The 13904-nt window shown below is 35.7% G+C and overlaps 4 protein-coding genes across 6 annotated transcripts; 3 read left to right on the forward strand and 1 right to left on the reverse strand.

The window, feature by feature from the left end:
* Positions 1-270: 270 nt before the first annotated feature.
* Positions 271-4728, forward strand: LOC111388370 (formin-like protein 20). 2 transcript variants are annotated; one of them, XM_023013050.1, is made up of 5 exons: positions 271-3357; positions 3435-3551; positions 4029-4064; positions 4192-4258; positions 4340-4728. In XM_023013050.1, the coding sequence occupies exons 2-5, from the start codon at positions 3462-3464 to the stop codon at positions 4489-4491; spliced, it is 345 nt and encodes a 114-aa protein (XP_022868818.1). In that variant the 5' UTR covers positions 271-3357; positions 3435-3461; the 3' UTR covers positions 4492-4728. The 2 variants fall into 2 exon arrangements, with proteins under 2 accessions (XP_022868818.1, XP_022868817.1); XM_023013049.1 differs by having other exon boundaries at positions 280-3357; positions 4029-4097; positions 4340-4727.
* A 19-nt stretch (positions 4729-4747) lies between these two features.
* On the forward strand, positions 4748-6820 carry LOC111388369 (formin-like protein 20). Of its 2 annotated transcripts, none has more exons than XM_023013048.1 (5): positions 4748-5010; positions 5088-5204; positions 5682-5717; positions 5845-5911; positions 5993-6820. In XM_023013048.1, the coding sequence occupies exons 2-5, from the start codon at positions 5115-5117 to the stop codon at positions 6142-6144; spliced, it is 345 nt and encodes a 114-aa protein (XP_022868816.1). In that variant the 5' UTR covers positions 4748-5010; positions 5088-5114; the 3' UTR covers positions 6145-6820. The 2 variants fall into 2 exon arrangements, with proteins under 2 accessions (XP_022868816.1, XP_022868814.1); XM_023013046.1 differs by having other exon boundaries at positions 4753-5010; positions 5682-5750.
* Positions 6821-7229: 409 nt separating this feature from the next.
* Positions 7230-8216, reverse strand: LOC111388361. The gene has a single exon (XM_023013040.1). The coding sequence runs from the start codon at positions 8214-8216 to the stop codon at positions 7230-7232; it is 987 nt and encodes a 328-aa protein (XP_022868808.1).
* A 36-nt stretch (positions 8217-8252) lies between these two features.
* Positions 8253-12777, forward strand: LOC111388362 (protein FAR1-RELATED SEQUENCE 5-like). Its single transcript, XM_023013041.1, has 4 exons — positions 8253-8424; positions 11421-11552; positions 11616-12061; positions 12142-12777. Exons 1-4 carry the CDS (start codon positions 8253-8255, stop codon positions 12775-12777), a joined length of 1386 nt encoding a protein of 461 aa, XP_022868809.1.
* Positions 12778-13904: the final 1127 nt, after the last annotated feature.

Raw genomic sequence — 13904 nt, forward strand, 5'->3', positions numbered from 1 at the left:
TGTGTTGAAATTGTACAATGAAGAGTCTGTATGCAGGAGGGCAAGTTTTGAAATATATGCATAAGCTGTTTTCACTTCAAATATGTACTAGGTTGGGTTGTTGCATATTGTGTTTACTTTTAAAGAGTTGCGGAAATAAGCTAAAATGAGTTACCGCTGCATGATCAGAGTTGATTATTCTTTCAATTTACTTCCATGCAGAAAAGAAGTGATTTTTCATGCCATGAAATAGATGCGCTTGTTAGTGATTATTGTTAATATGTCTCTAAAAAATTTGTTTGCGAGAAGTTGTGGTGCGAAAACGGAATTGAAATTCTTGAAATAAGAATAGAGTTGAAAGACTCGAAAATAAATATGTAGAGAATGATTTGATTATAATGAATTGGTTAATTGTAAAGTATACAAAGCCTAGGCAAAATAATTCCCTAATCCTACCAATATAAGGAAACTATACTAAAAATTCTAAAAGGAAAGAAAATTGAAATCCTAGAAGGTATGAAAACTAAAATCCCAAAAGAAAGCAAAATCCTAATCTAAGAGATCTAATCAATAAAGAAAAAGAAATACTATTCTAAACAACAAGAAAGACGAAGAAAAAGAGATAAACCCTATTACAACAAGAAATCCTTTTTGGAATGGGATTGTCCTACATCAAGTTGGATATCTTACTTGTGTAGTGGTTGGTATCATTTGATCAAGTTGCGCTACACTATGGGTTTGAATGACAAGTTCCTCTCAGAAAGCTAATTATAGTCTGCTGTATTTGGACTTTGGAATATCCTGATAACCTCCTTGTGGTTTGTGGTTATAAACCCTAGACATTATGTCCAGATTTGGATTATAGATATTAGTTTACAATAAGGGGGTGGGGGGTTGGTGTAAATTTCAGATCATCAAACCATTGGGGGTTATTCAACTAGAATTATTTGCAGGTCCAAGGCATTTTATTGCAGAAAGATAGTGAGAAATTCGCTTTGAATCTGTATTATCAATGGTATTTCGCACTTACTTTTAACATGGAATGGGTCGATCACTTTGATATCTTATGGAACAAAAGGATCTCACACCCCAACCCCAATCTGCAAGAGGGGAGAGAGAAGAATATCTGAGTATTGTAGTAAAATCCCGTTGCTCATAAAAAATTATCTAAGCCTTTTTTCGGCAAAATTTATAAATTATTTTTATATGGTCAAACTTCATTGTCAATAACACATTCCAATGACCCACAAGTACTATCCACTTATTTATAGTTCATTTCTATCTATTTATAAATGAACCGATTATAAACTCTTCCCCGATGAAGGCTAGAATTTTAATTTGCATGACCCAGAAACTTCTTTACAAGTATTATAAGAATATTGTTAATATGCATCTATATTTAGAAGAATTATGGCAAAAATGTTGTAAGGTTATGCTCTTTTGTACTTTATCAATAAAAGTTACTGTCTAAATTTATATCGAGAATTTACAATAATTTTAGGACAATGCTGAAGCTATTTGCTAAAAGGACAAAATAAAAAATGTTTTACGCTCTCAGTAAAGCTGCTTACATGTCAACATATATTCTTTTATGATAATTCTTACGTTATGATGTTTTTTTGTCATTCTGTTTCTTGAACTTACAGTTGAGGCAGTCAGGTTCTCCCTGGTCAAGTTATAAAAAATCCTATTTTGGCATCTTTTTATTTCTTTTTAGAAGAATTTAATGGGTTTTGCATTTGGAACTGACATTGGAAATGGATTCTAATTCTCAAGTTTTGAGTAAAGCGTTTTATTGAATGGGAATTGACTAATGATGTCTTCAATTAAGGGGGTTAAGGAAGTAACACGAAATAGTTAATGAGAATTGCTCCTCGATTGGAAATTGAAATTGTGTGAAATAATTTTTTGATGGAACTACAATCTTGATGATATATATATTGTCCTTTTCTGAGTTTCTAACTATCATGAGTGAAATCCCATGAAATCCTTTGACATTCAAAATTAAGATAAATCTCGTTGTTCCAATATTCTACACAAGCTGTTTTTTACCACATATACCTCAATACCATAGTTAGGTTCTTTTCTAATTTCTAGTCCATTTACTATTTTATAAGAAAAAATTAATCCTATTATTTGTTCCCTAGCACTTCATCTTTATCTCGTCTGACATCATCACTTCAAAGGTTTACATGGTAAATTTATCTAAACCAACTGAAATTATGATTTTTTGGTTCTGTTGGTGAATCTTATGACAGGACTATTTCTTGATAAGTGCACCATGGAAATATTTAATTTTCAAGTGTGAAAGAGGGAAATGCCTATGTTGCTTGAATCAATATTCTTATCATCGGTAGTTTGAGAAGGAATGAACACGAATTTTGAGTCTCATACAAGTAATTTGTCACGATGTGTGTATATGTGAAGTTTTTTTTTTTTTTTTTGGGGTTATACAGGGAAGGATGTGGAACCACTTGATTTAAAAGCTTATATATGTGTGTGTGTGTGTGTAGACACTCATCAATTAACATGCCCCATCACATGTAGGCTGGTTCAATTTTCCCATTGAAGTTGGACATGCACAATTTCATTAAATGAGTGATGATGAGACTTTAACCCTAATCTTTCACTTGACTTTGATACCGTGTTGAATCACTTGATTTGTAAGTTAAAGCTATTTTGAAGGGTGGGGGAGGAGTGGCGTAACATGAATATCATTTAAATCTTTAATGAATATTTAAGAGGTGAATATTTACTTCCTTTTGGCATTTGTTTTGCATTCTCTACAATTCTGGTAGGTTGAGTGAAGGTGCACCGATTTCAAATAACTATATAGTGCACCTCCTAACCTTTGTCATGATCATAAGAGCTCAATATTCCTCTCAGATACATGCACATAAATGAAGATGCATGTTTACTAATGAGTATCTTTTATTCCTTTAGCAGCTAAATAAAGCATTAGTTGTCTGAAAATAAGAAAGGTGATGGACATGCATGACTAAGACATTCCTTCATTATCATACATATATGCATTTCTTCTTCCAAGTGCAAAGTTATCTCCTATATGTGTTTTCCTTGCCTTTTCTGTAGGTGGCCTGAAGCATCCTAATAACTAAGTCGGAATGGCTTGGGCATGCCTGCTATCTAGTTATGGCACATAATGTGTACCTTGTTTTTATGGACTGATGGTCTAAAAATTTTGTGCTTTATGTGAACCTAATGACTAAATAAAATTAAATATGGTCTTTGTTTTGTAATTCTGAGGGTATCACTGGTTTTTTTATTTTATTTTATTTTTTTTTTAAGGTGCTTGCCTCTAAGTCATCGGCTCTTTTGGACTTCCATAAAGATCTTGTTAGCCTGGAAGCTGCTTCAAAGGTTTGTACTTTATATTCTTGTGAATGATGCGTTTGCTCACAATAGCTAGAATTGGATAGTAATGGCTTGTTCTGCAGATACAATTGAAATCATTAGCAGAAGAAATGCAAGCCATTATGAAAGGATTGGAGAAAGTAAAGCAGGAATTGGCTGGTTCCGAGAATGATGGCCCTGTATCTGAAACTTTTCGCAAGGTATTATTGATGTCCATTCTGTGTCTCTACTTCATTAATTCTACTGATATATATGAGGTATATCATCTTTATTTTATGCGACAAAGTTCTCTGTCTCTACTTCGTTAATTCTACTGATGTATTTTTTTTTATGCCACAATGTAATTTCTTGACCAAACTAGGAGTGGATCAATTTTTTGAATAATACTGTTTAGTACCTGTCTATGCGCAGTGGGTTCATTGCCATAGTGTAAAATGAATAAAAATGCATTCCAACTTCGTTGGATAATGTGGCAGCGACCCTCTGACTCAAACTGGTGCTTAATAGCATTACTCCAAATTTTTACACGTTTGTGTTCTGTTTATTCATGTTGAACAAATTTTTCAAGTGATTATTTTGAACATTACTTTTCCCATCCCTTTTTCTCATCCAATCACAATATTTTTAGGGCATTTTATTTGTATTGTAACACCTTCCACTTTTCCTCTCATTCACAGACATTAAAGGAGTTCGTTGGGGCTGCTGAGACTGAGGTTGCATCAGTAACAAACTTATATTCTGTTGCGGTAAATTTCAACTCACCGACTTCAGTACATCATATGGAACCCTAAGTTATTTCCCATGAAAACATTTTTTTATTTCATTGTTGCAATTGGGCAGGGAAGAAATGCGGATGCATTGGCACTATATTTTGGTGAGGATCCTGCCCGCTGCCCATTTGAGCAAGGTAATTTTAAAATTCGTTTTTCCTTTCCTGTGAGATGTTGACTATTCAGATTTCCGTTTTTAATATCTACAATTTTTGCAGTTGTTGCCACCCTCTTGAATTTCGTGAGGATGTTTTGCAAAGCTCATGAAGAGAACTCCAAACAGGCTGAACTAGAAAAGAAGAAAGCTCAAAAGGAAGCCGAAATGGAGATTGCGAAGGGAATTAATTTAACAAAGAAGGGTGTGAAATGAACAATTTCAATATTTCACAGGAAGAAGTTGTTTAACATGGTCACTATTGACGGACTATGGTCCTCCAGATTTGACGTGAATTGTTCAGTTTTTATGGGAATATAAGAAAGGAAACTGAAAGCACTAGCTTTCGAGATTTTCGCAAAACCCGAAGTTTGGTGAAGGGTACGCTGAGAAATGGATATGGTGCTTTTCGGCCAGGTGGACAATGCAGATTATTGATCTTTGTCATCAGCTGACCGTATCCTAATAACTAAGTCGGAATGGCTTGGGCATGCCTGCTATCTAGTTATGGCACATAATGTGTACCTTGTTTTTATGGACTGATGGTCTAAAAATTTTGTGCTTTATGTGAACCTAATGACTAAATAAAATTAAATATGGTCATTGTTTTGTAATTCTGAGGGTATCACTGGTTTTTTTTTATTTTTTTATTTTTTTTTTAAGGTGCTTGCCTCTAAGTCATCGGCTCTTTTGGACTTCCATAAAGATCTTGTTAGCCTGGAAGCTGCTTCAAAGGTTTGTACTTTATATTCTTGTGAATGATGCGTTTGCTCACAATAGCTAGAATTGGATAGTAATGGCTTGTTCTGCAGATACAATTGAAATCATTAGCAGAAGAAATGCAAGCCATTATGAAAGGATTGGAGAAAGTAAAGCAGGAATTGGCTGGTTCCGAGAATGATGGCCCTGTATCTGAAACTTTTCGCAAGGTATTATTGATGTCCATTCTGTGTCTCTACTTCATTAATTCTACTGATATATATGAGGTATATCATCTTTATTTTATGCGACAAAGTTCTCTGTCTCTACTTCGTTAATTCTACTGATGTATTTTTTTTTATGCCACAATGTAATTTCTTGACCAAACTAGGAGTGGATCAATTTTTTGAATAATACTGTTTAGCACCTGTCTATGCGCAGTGGGTTCATTGCCATAGTGTAAAATGAATAAAAATGCATTCCAACTTCGTTGGATAATGTGGCAGCGACCCTCTGACTCAAACTGGTGCTTAATAGCATTACTCCAAATTTTTACACGTTTGTGTTCTGTTTATTCATGTTGAACAAATTTTTCAAGTGATTATTTTGAACATTACTTTTCCCATCCCTTTTTCTCATCCAATCACAATATTTTTAGGGCATTTTATTTGTATTGTAACACCTTCCACTTTTCCTCTCATTCACAGACATTAAAGGAGTTCGTTGGGGCTGCTGAGACTGAGGTTGCATCAGTAACAAACTTATATTCTGTTGCGGTAAATTTCAACTCACCGACTTCAGTACATCATATGGAACCCTAAGTTATTTCCCATGAAAACATTTTTTTATTTCATTGTTGCAATTGGGCAGGGAAGAAATGCGGATGCATTGGCACTATATTTTGGTGAGGATCCTGCCCGCTGCCCATTTGAGCAAGGTAATTTTAAAATTCGTTTTTCCTTTCCTGTGAGATGTTGACTATTCAGATTTCCGTTTTTAATATCTACAATTTTTGCAGTTGTTGCTACCCTCTTGAATTTCGTGAGGATGTTTTGCAAAGCTCATGAAGAGAACTCCAAACAGGCTGAACTAGAAAAGAAGAAAGCTCAAAAGGAAGCCGAAATGGAGATTGCGAAGGGAATTAATTTAACAAAGAAGGGTGTGAAATGAACAATTTCAATATTTCACAGGAAGAAGTTGTTTAACATGGTCACTATTGACGGACTATGGTCCTCCAGATTTGACGTGAATTGTTCAGTTTTTATGGGAATATAAGAAAGGAAACTGAAAGCACTAGCTTTCGAGATTTTCGCAAAACCCGAAGTTTGGTGAAGGGTACGCTGAGAAATGGATATGGTGCTTTTCGGCCAGGTGGACAATGCAGATTACTGATCTTTGTCATCAGCTGACCGTGGGGGTTTTCACAATCTCAAGACTGATACTTGGCCATGTGGAAGCCGAAGAAGAGTAACGTATGAATTCAGAAGGATTTGTGCATTCATTGGATGAAGCCAACGTTTTCCAAGAGGGTGCCCGTTGTAACTGTAAAGTGAATTACCATACTGTATTATGAAGCCTGTACAGAGATGTAACACTGTATCCAGATTAAAGGTTATTCTTTTTGTTGTAACATATAAACTGATTCCCCTTAGGAGCCAACCATTGAGAGAGGTCAGGATTAGAGATGATATAGAAATAGAAGATTAGCTCTGTCAGTGAAATAGTTTTGTCATCAAAATATAGGGTTCTAGGTTTAGAAATTCTTGTTTGTTCTTTAGATTCTATTTTTAGAAAGTATTTGAATATTTTCATTTATTAAGGGGAAAATAATTGTCTCTCTTGAATATTTTGTTGTGTGTACCTATCTCGTTCCTAGAAATTGATGTGCATTACAATAATCTTGTTGGATATATTATTTTGATTTTCTTGTATACCACCTTGATCAGTTGTCTAACAGCTTGTAAAGTGATTATTTAAATATTGTCTTCGACATTTAATTCTAAAATTTATCTTTCTATGCCTGCAAATGTCATTATACTAACAATCATGGGAAACTTGGGCACACCAATTGCCAGACAATACATTTGCTTGTAAGTTGGACAAACGTCTGAATCTATTGTCTCTCTAGCTTCTGAAGTACTTCAGTGGTTTTTGAAGAACCAACCTATCTCTATTTTATTATTTTGAATTTATGTCAATGAAATCAAAGGGAGAAAATCCTGTAACTAATTCAGCTCAAAAAAAGAAAGAAACTTTCATGGAACCTCTTTTAAAGTATTTAAACTTGCATCTTCAATTGGTATTTGAACAGAGTTCCAATCCTCTTGACCACTCTTGAAAGTTCTGCAACTCTTGAAGAATATGCATCCAACAATAGTATCGATTACAAGAAGAATGCCATATAAGTATCCAATAAACAGCCCCTCGAGAGCCATGGATGAATTGGGAGAGGCTGCTCGACGATATGCCTTCACAATTCTGTATTGAAACAAAGCCTCAATAGTAGCCAAGGCTATATTGATTACCACGGCTAATGACATCGCTGTTGAAGATCGACCCTGGATCAGTACACAAGCCTTGAGAATCGCAAGATAGCCCCCACGATTCTCCATTCCTGACAACACCAATGCCATGTTGCATATAATGTAGGCATTGGCAAGAATGATCGAATAGACAACAGCTCCCACCGATGAAACGAATAGCAAGGCTTCCGGAGCAGATATTCCTAGAACATCGAAACAGTTGATAGCGAAAAGAAGAAGAGAGAAGCAAGTAGCATTTACTGAAAGGATGACTAATGAGCTGCAAATTTGAGTTTGGAAAAGCGACTTGTATTGTGTAATCCAAGATGAAAATGGAGTTTCTCCTGCAGGTTTACGATTGCTCAACGATTTGATTATGTACGCCTTAGCAAGTAGGAGAAAGGAAAGGGAGAACGGAAGAACAAGAAAATATGTAACAATAGTTTGAGAGAGCTTAAGATTGAGAATTGCGAACAATTCTGATGAGGGAGGAAAACCAGCAGCTAGAAAAAGGGATCTAAAACGACGTTGAATGAGTGCAAGAACGACAGATGAGGGGAGGAAAGCTTGTGATAGGAGAGTCGAGGCAGCGAATGGGAATGCAAGAAGTGCTGCAGTTGAGGTGAAGTACTGATATTTCTGCAGAAAAGTAAAGATTGATCTTCTAATAATTCTGCCTGCTGTTTCCCTAATTGGAATGGATGACGAGTACTCGTCCATCGCGATATCAATGTTGGGACGACGGAATTCGTATAGATGGTTCGGAAATGGCATGTATATGAAGTAAGTAGGTGTGTTGGTTGGATTAAGGAAAGTGACAGCACCAGCAGAGTTATAGTTGTATCTGCTTTGTTTTCACCAACAAGTTTTGTTTTGGACAATTCCTTGGTGATTGTAAGAAATCAGCAGCTTTTATATGATGTAAAAGGTACCCTCGAAAGGAAAAAGGCGAGAGGCCTGACCTTGAAAACAAAGCAAATGAAATATGACTTTTGGTTCAATCACGCCTCTTATTTTATTAGCCAAACCTCCATTAATAGAAACTGTTTATTTATTTATTTTTATTGCCTTTTATTCCCTAATTTGAATCTCAATTGAGAATGTTCAGCTGTGTGCACATAGAAAAATAGATAAGTGAAGATAACATTGATGGCGAATAAATTAAGCAAATATTAACTTGCATTTGTAAGACATGAGATACTCGTGTTGACAATCTCTTTAGCATGTGTTCAAAATCACGAATGTAAAAAATCTTTGAATATTTTAATAGTTATTATCAATGACGGAAAAGGATATATGAATCAAATTAATTAAAATGAATTCAGAATTGCTTTCTAAATTCACATCCACGACCATGACTGATAGTTCGTCTATCTCTTGCTGGTTACTTTCAGACTTTCAATTTGTTGAAAATAAGTTTGTTTACACAGTTATATATATGTGTGTGTATTTTTTTTTTTAAATTTCAAGAATCAATATTTGAATATCTCAATTACACTTGCTTAACACCAACAAATTTAAACAATAAAATAGGACCCTTACTGTTCAAACGGATCATGGCGTCTTCTGACTTGAATAGGTTGAGAATATGACAGAATAAGTAAAAAAAAATACGATAGACGAATAAATTTTTTTATGTCCTTCTCAAAGACTTTTTGGATGGAATCCACCACCAGAAAAAAGGTGTGCTGGTTAATAAAAAGTTGATGAGAGTGTAATAAAAAGTTGATGAGAGTGTGACAAAATGGTTCGATAAATAATTGAGATGATAAAAAAATTGTGACGACAACTTATCCAATCGAAGTATACATTTTATTTTCATTTTTGTGTAAATAAATAGGCACTGTAAAAATTATATATATATATATATATATTCTAGTGGTTCATTACCATGTATTGAAGGGTGTTCATAATGGATACCCGACGCCCCCCTATTGAAGGGGTGCCTGTGGTATCCCTTTAAATACCAATAGAATAATCCATATATATATATATTGTTTTTATTTTTTTCATCCTCTACTATGCACCTTTATTTCGACCAATTTTTTGATTATTTTGTTGAGTTGGTCAAGTTAGAAGGATTTATACTCAATCAATTTAACATTTGACAGACTGACACAATCTAAGTGATAGACACCTCAAATCTTTTCTAGTACTCATTCATTCTTTTCTACATCAAATTAACTAATATGGTAATAAATTTACACAATCGCAATTTTTCAAAATTGGAGATTAAACATATAGATTATTGAACATTATAATAATCAAATTAACAAATTTTCAATAGAGACAATTATTAAGTATTGTTGGTGGTCATTGCAATGGTGGCGGTCGTTGCAGTGGGAAGATTACTTTTGTGATGCTTGATTACACAAAGGGTCAAAATTACATGCAACTTTGAAAAGTTTAGTGGTCATATTTTTTTCCTGTTCTAAGTTGACTATTAAAATTTGAATAATATTTTCTTATATGTACACAATGCACCTTAGCGTATACCAACGCGTCGCCTGAATTGAGAATTTGTTAATTGGACATTTTGTATGACTTTATTATAACTTGTCCATTTTTTTATTTTTTTAATTGAATAAACAACTGGGATATCTTTAATTATGTTTATAAGAATCTAGACTAAGATTATGAACCAAATTTAGACGTCTACTCAAGAATTAGTACATTTTATATACATAGAGTGATTATCCTATTAAGCTAATGAGATATATCTAACCCACTTATACCATTAGAATTAATTAAATATGGTAAAGTAACAAGTTTAGGTTTCACTAGTGATTATTAGGTTGAATCATGAATGAACCAATTTCAATGCATATGGGCCTTGCTGACCTGGACCACAAGCCCATTTAGTGAGTGTATTTTCAATATTGGGCTTCTTTTTGTATTCTTTTTTTCCCCCTAGAAAACAATCAAACTTTTGTATTCTTTTTTCTTTATTCCTTTTTATTTTCTCCCCCCCCCCCCCACCAACAAAGAAAACAATCAAACCTTTTGAAATGGGAAATTCACTCAATTAGCAATGGAAAAAGCTATTTGTACATTTTAGCTTGACACTACTGTTGACAGAACGAAGTGGTTTTTCTTACGTGGCTTTTCTCGTTTTTAAAAAAGATGGTGAAAACGAGAGAGAGGGAAAAGGGACAAGATTCATTCATTTTAGGCGCCACTTTCAGCCTGTTTTCCCCCAAGTTTTCCATGACTTGTTGACAACAATCATAGGCGCCATTTTCAGCCCCTTTTCCCCCAAGTTTTCCATGACTTCTTGACAACAATCGACCGACCCATTATCTCCAGAATTTTCACCGCTCGACCGTCATATACTAAGACAAAAAGGGGACAGAATTTCCACCGCTCAACCGGCAAAAGATTTCATGAAAATTGGCCGATTTTTCCCCAAACTAGTACATTGTTTCTGGACAGCGTAATTCTCCCCATTTTCCACCGCAACACCGTCGTATACTCTCAGACACTGGACTTGCACCGGCCCCTTTCGTTGTCGGCAACTTTGGACGTTGCTCATTATCTGGGGGGAAATGGTGATAGAAAATGGTAAGTTCATTTTGCTCATTATCTGGACGATTTTGCAGTTTATGATGATGATTGAAATGTAATGTGTCGATCAATTTAGCTGAAGTGTTAGGCAAAATTGTTATCTGTATGGTATGTGTAGACTAGTGTTTAAGTTCAGTGACCATTTCAGTGCAGTGACCATTTAAGTTTGGTGATCAAATAATCTAAATTTTGTGCTTATTATAGCTGAAATGTTAGGGAAACCGATGTTTTTTCTAGTATGTGCATACCACTACGATTTCAATGACCACTTAATTTAATGTTCTGAGTGAATTGTAAATGTTGGTTCAAAGTCGAAATTTGGTTTTCTGCTTTTGATGTGTACTTCGTATCTTGTCGTAGGGGATGAAAGTTCACAAGCGATAGACGACATTACTTTGGTAGAATCGGATAAAGAGAATGTTATGGAGGAACCGAACTTATTGGGTGGTGATGAAATCGTTGGCGGGGATGGTGCAATTGTTCCTGAAGTGGGTATGAAATTCAAACATGAAAAGGAATTGTTCAATTTTTACAAAAAATATGCATACAAGGTAGGTTTTCCAGTGAGAACAAGAAATTCGAATAAGGATGACGATGGGGTTGTGCGATATATTACTTTGACGTATAGTCGCGAGGGGAAAAGAAGCAATACTACAGTTGGTTCATTGAGGCCACAAGCAACTATCCTGATAGGTTGTAAAGCTAGGTTAACCGCATCTGCAGATAGTCATGGAGTTTGGAAAATTAACACAGTGAACCTCAAGCATAATCATAGAACAAGCCCCACAAAGTCTAGAATGTATTGCTGCAATCGAGAATTGAGTGCACAAGTCAAACGGCGCCTTGAAGTAAATGACATTGTAGAAATTCCATTGCACAAAAGCTATAACTCTGTGGTGGTAGAAGCAGGTGGATACAAGAAAGTGAGTTTCGTGGAAAAGGATTGCCGAAACTATGTAGAACAAGTTCAGCGATTAAGGCTTGGAAAAGGCGACGCCATAGTAATACAATAGTATTTTTCAAAAATGCAAGCAAGTTGCTCAGGGTTTTACTTCAGTATTGATTTGGACGATAAGTCAAGACTAAGAAATGTGTTTTGGGCAGACGGAGTAGGCAAGCATATAAAGAGTTTGGCGATGTTGTGACCTTCGATACCACCTATTTGACTAATAAATATGATATGCCTTTTACGCCTTTCGTTGGAGTGAACCATCACGGACAATCAACTCTACTTGGGTGTGGTTTGTTGTCCGGTGAGGATATAAATACATTTGTGTGGCTGTTTAGAACATGGCTGCAGTGCATGCACGGTCAGGCGTCGCATAGGATAATTACGGATCAGGACAAGGCCATGCAAAGTACAATTGAGATCGTTTTCCCGGATACAAATCACAGATGGCGTCTGTGGCATATATTGAAGAAGTTGCCAAAAAAGTTTGGTTATCACGTTCACAAGGGTTCTATATTTCATACTATACATGGACTGGTTTATGATTCCCAATTTGTTGAGCAATTTGATGATGGTTGGAAAGCGATGATTGAGAAGTTCGAATTACATGATAACGATTGGTTATCGGGTCTGTATGATAACAGATGTCGTTGGGTTCCTTGCTATCTGAAGGCCACGTTCTGGGCGGGGATGTCAACAACCCAAAAAAGTGAGGGTATAAATGCGTTCTTTGATGGGTTTGTGCATGTAAAGACATCGCTAAAGTAATTTGTTGAACAGTATGAAAGAGCATTGCAAAATAAAGTGGAGAAGTAGTTACAGGCAAATTTTAAGTCGTACTCGCAAATGGTTCCATGTGCGACAAGATATGAAATGGAGAAGCAATTTCAGGCAATATACACAATTTCAAAATTTAGGAAAGTTCAGGAGTTTATTGGGAAGGTTTATTGCGATGTCATATCTGTTTCTGATGGGTGTTTTGGGACGACATACGAGGTACGTGAGGATGCCATACACGATGAACAGTCAAGGAAAAAAACATTACTCGTCTCTTTCCGGTAAGAAACATATGATATTACTTGCAGTTGCCACCTATTTGAGTTCCGGGGTATACTATGTAGGCATGCTATTGCAGTGTTGGTCCGAAATGATGTGAAATCACTGCCTGACAAATATATCTTACGAAGGTGGCGGAGAGATGTGCAAAGGGCCCACACTAGGGTTGCGGTGAATTACGATGGACTCGGTAGTACTCCTGGATAGTTTATGTAAGAGAAATTGTGTCAGTCTTTTGCGAGGTGGGCAAACCTGTCTGCTGATGATGTCGTCTGAGCTACATCTCTACTGGAGTGGATTGAACAGCAGTGTAATCAGATAATGACTTTGAAATCAAGTTGTGGGAGCAATGTCATTCCCTCGCACATAACCCAGACAGATCATCAGTGTGGAGCATCACACGATAGTAGTAACACCATTTTGAAGGATCCAAAATCTGTGAAGAGAGGGCGCGCCTAGGAAACTTCGAAAAAAGAGCCCATTGGAAACTACGGCAAAGGTGTGTTCAGAAGTTTTGTTACAAATAATGTTAAATTTCGAGCACCTATTTATTAACTTACGACATCATGTAGGGAAGTTCATCTACAAACAAAGGAAGAAGATCGAAGTCACGTACAAGTAAAATGGGGAATGGTGCAAGTATCATTCAACCGCCTCAACAAGCACCATATAATCCGCACATGCCATTCTCATTTTCGCAACTATTAATGGCAAGCATATTCATATGATTAACTTCTCTCAATACATATGTAGTCTAATGAAGGTTGATTTCTCATACAGGGTGACAACCAAAGCATTCCATCTAAACAGTAATTACAGTCCTCCAACTTTGTCTCCGG

Source organism: Olea europaea, unplaced genomic scaffold (genome assembly GCF_002742605.1).
Source record: "Olea europaea var. sylvestris unplaced genomic scaffold, O_europaea_v1 scaffold489, whole genome shotgun sequence".
In the NCBI taxonomy this organism is placed as follows: domain Eukaryota; kingdom Viridiplantae; phylum Streptophyta; class Magnoliopsida; order Lamiales; family Oleaceae; genus Olea; species Olea europaea.

Bases quoted from the DNA above. Each gene is read 5' to 3' on its own strand.
- LOC111388362 (XM_023013041.1), top strand. From the start codon at position 8,253: ATGGTTCGGAAATGGCATGTATATGAAGTAAGTAGGTGTGTTGGTTGG. The intron at 11,553-11,615 runs GTATGAAATTCA...CATACAAGGTAG, and splicing joins TGCAATTGTTCCTGAAGTGG to GTTTTCCAGTGAGAACAAGA. The intron at 12,062-12,141 runs GTAATACAATAG...CGATAAGTCAAG, and splicing joins TTGGAAAAGGCGACGCCATA to ACTAAGAAATGTGTTTTGGG.
- LOC111388369 (XM_023013046.1), top strand. From the start codon at position 5,115: ATGCAAGCCATTATGAAAGGATTGGAGAAAGTAAAGCAGGAATTGGCT. The intron at 5,205-5,681 runs GTATTATTGATG...TCTCATTCACAG, and splicing joins TATCTGAAACTTTTCGCAAG to ACATTAAAGGAGTTCGTTGG. The intron at 5,751-5,844 runs GTAAATTTCAAC...GCAATTGGGCAG, and splicing joins CAAACTTATATTCTGTTGCG to GGAAGAAATGCGGATGCATT.
- LOC111388370 (XM_023013049.1), top strand. From the start codon at position 3,462: ATGCAAGCCATTATGAAAGGATTGGAGAAAGTAAAGCAGGAATTGGCT. The intron at 4,098-4,191 runs GTAAATTTCAAC...GCAATTGGGCAG, and splicing joins CAAACTTATATTCTGTTGCG to GGAAGAAATGCGGATGCATT. The intron at 4,259-4,339 runs GTAATTTTAAAA...CAATTTTTGCAG, and splicing joins CCGCTGCCCATTTGAGCAAG to TTGTTGCCACCCTCTTGAAT.
- LOC111388361 (XM_023013040.1), bottom strand. From the start codon at position 8,216: ATGGACGAGTACTCGTCATCCATTCCAATTAGGGAAACAGCAGGCAGA.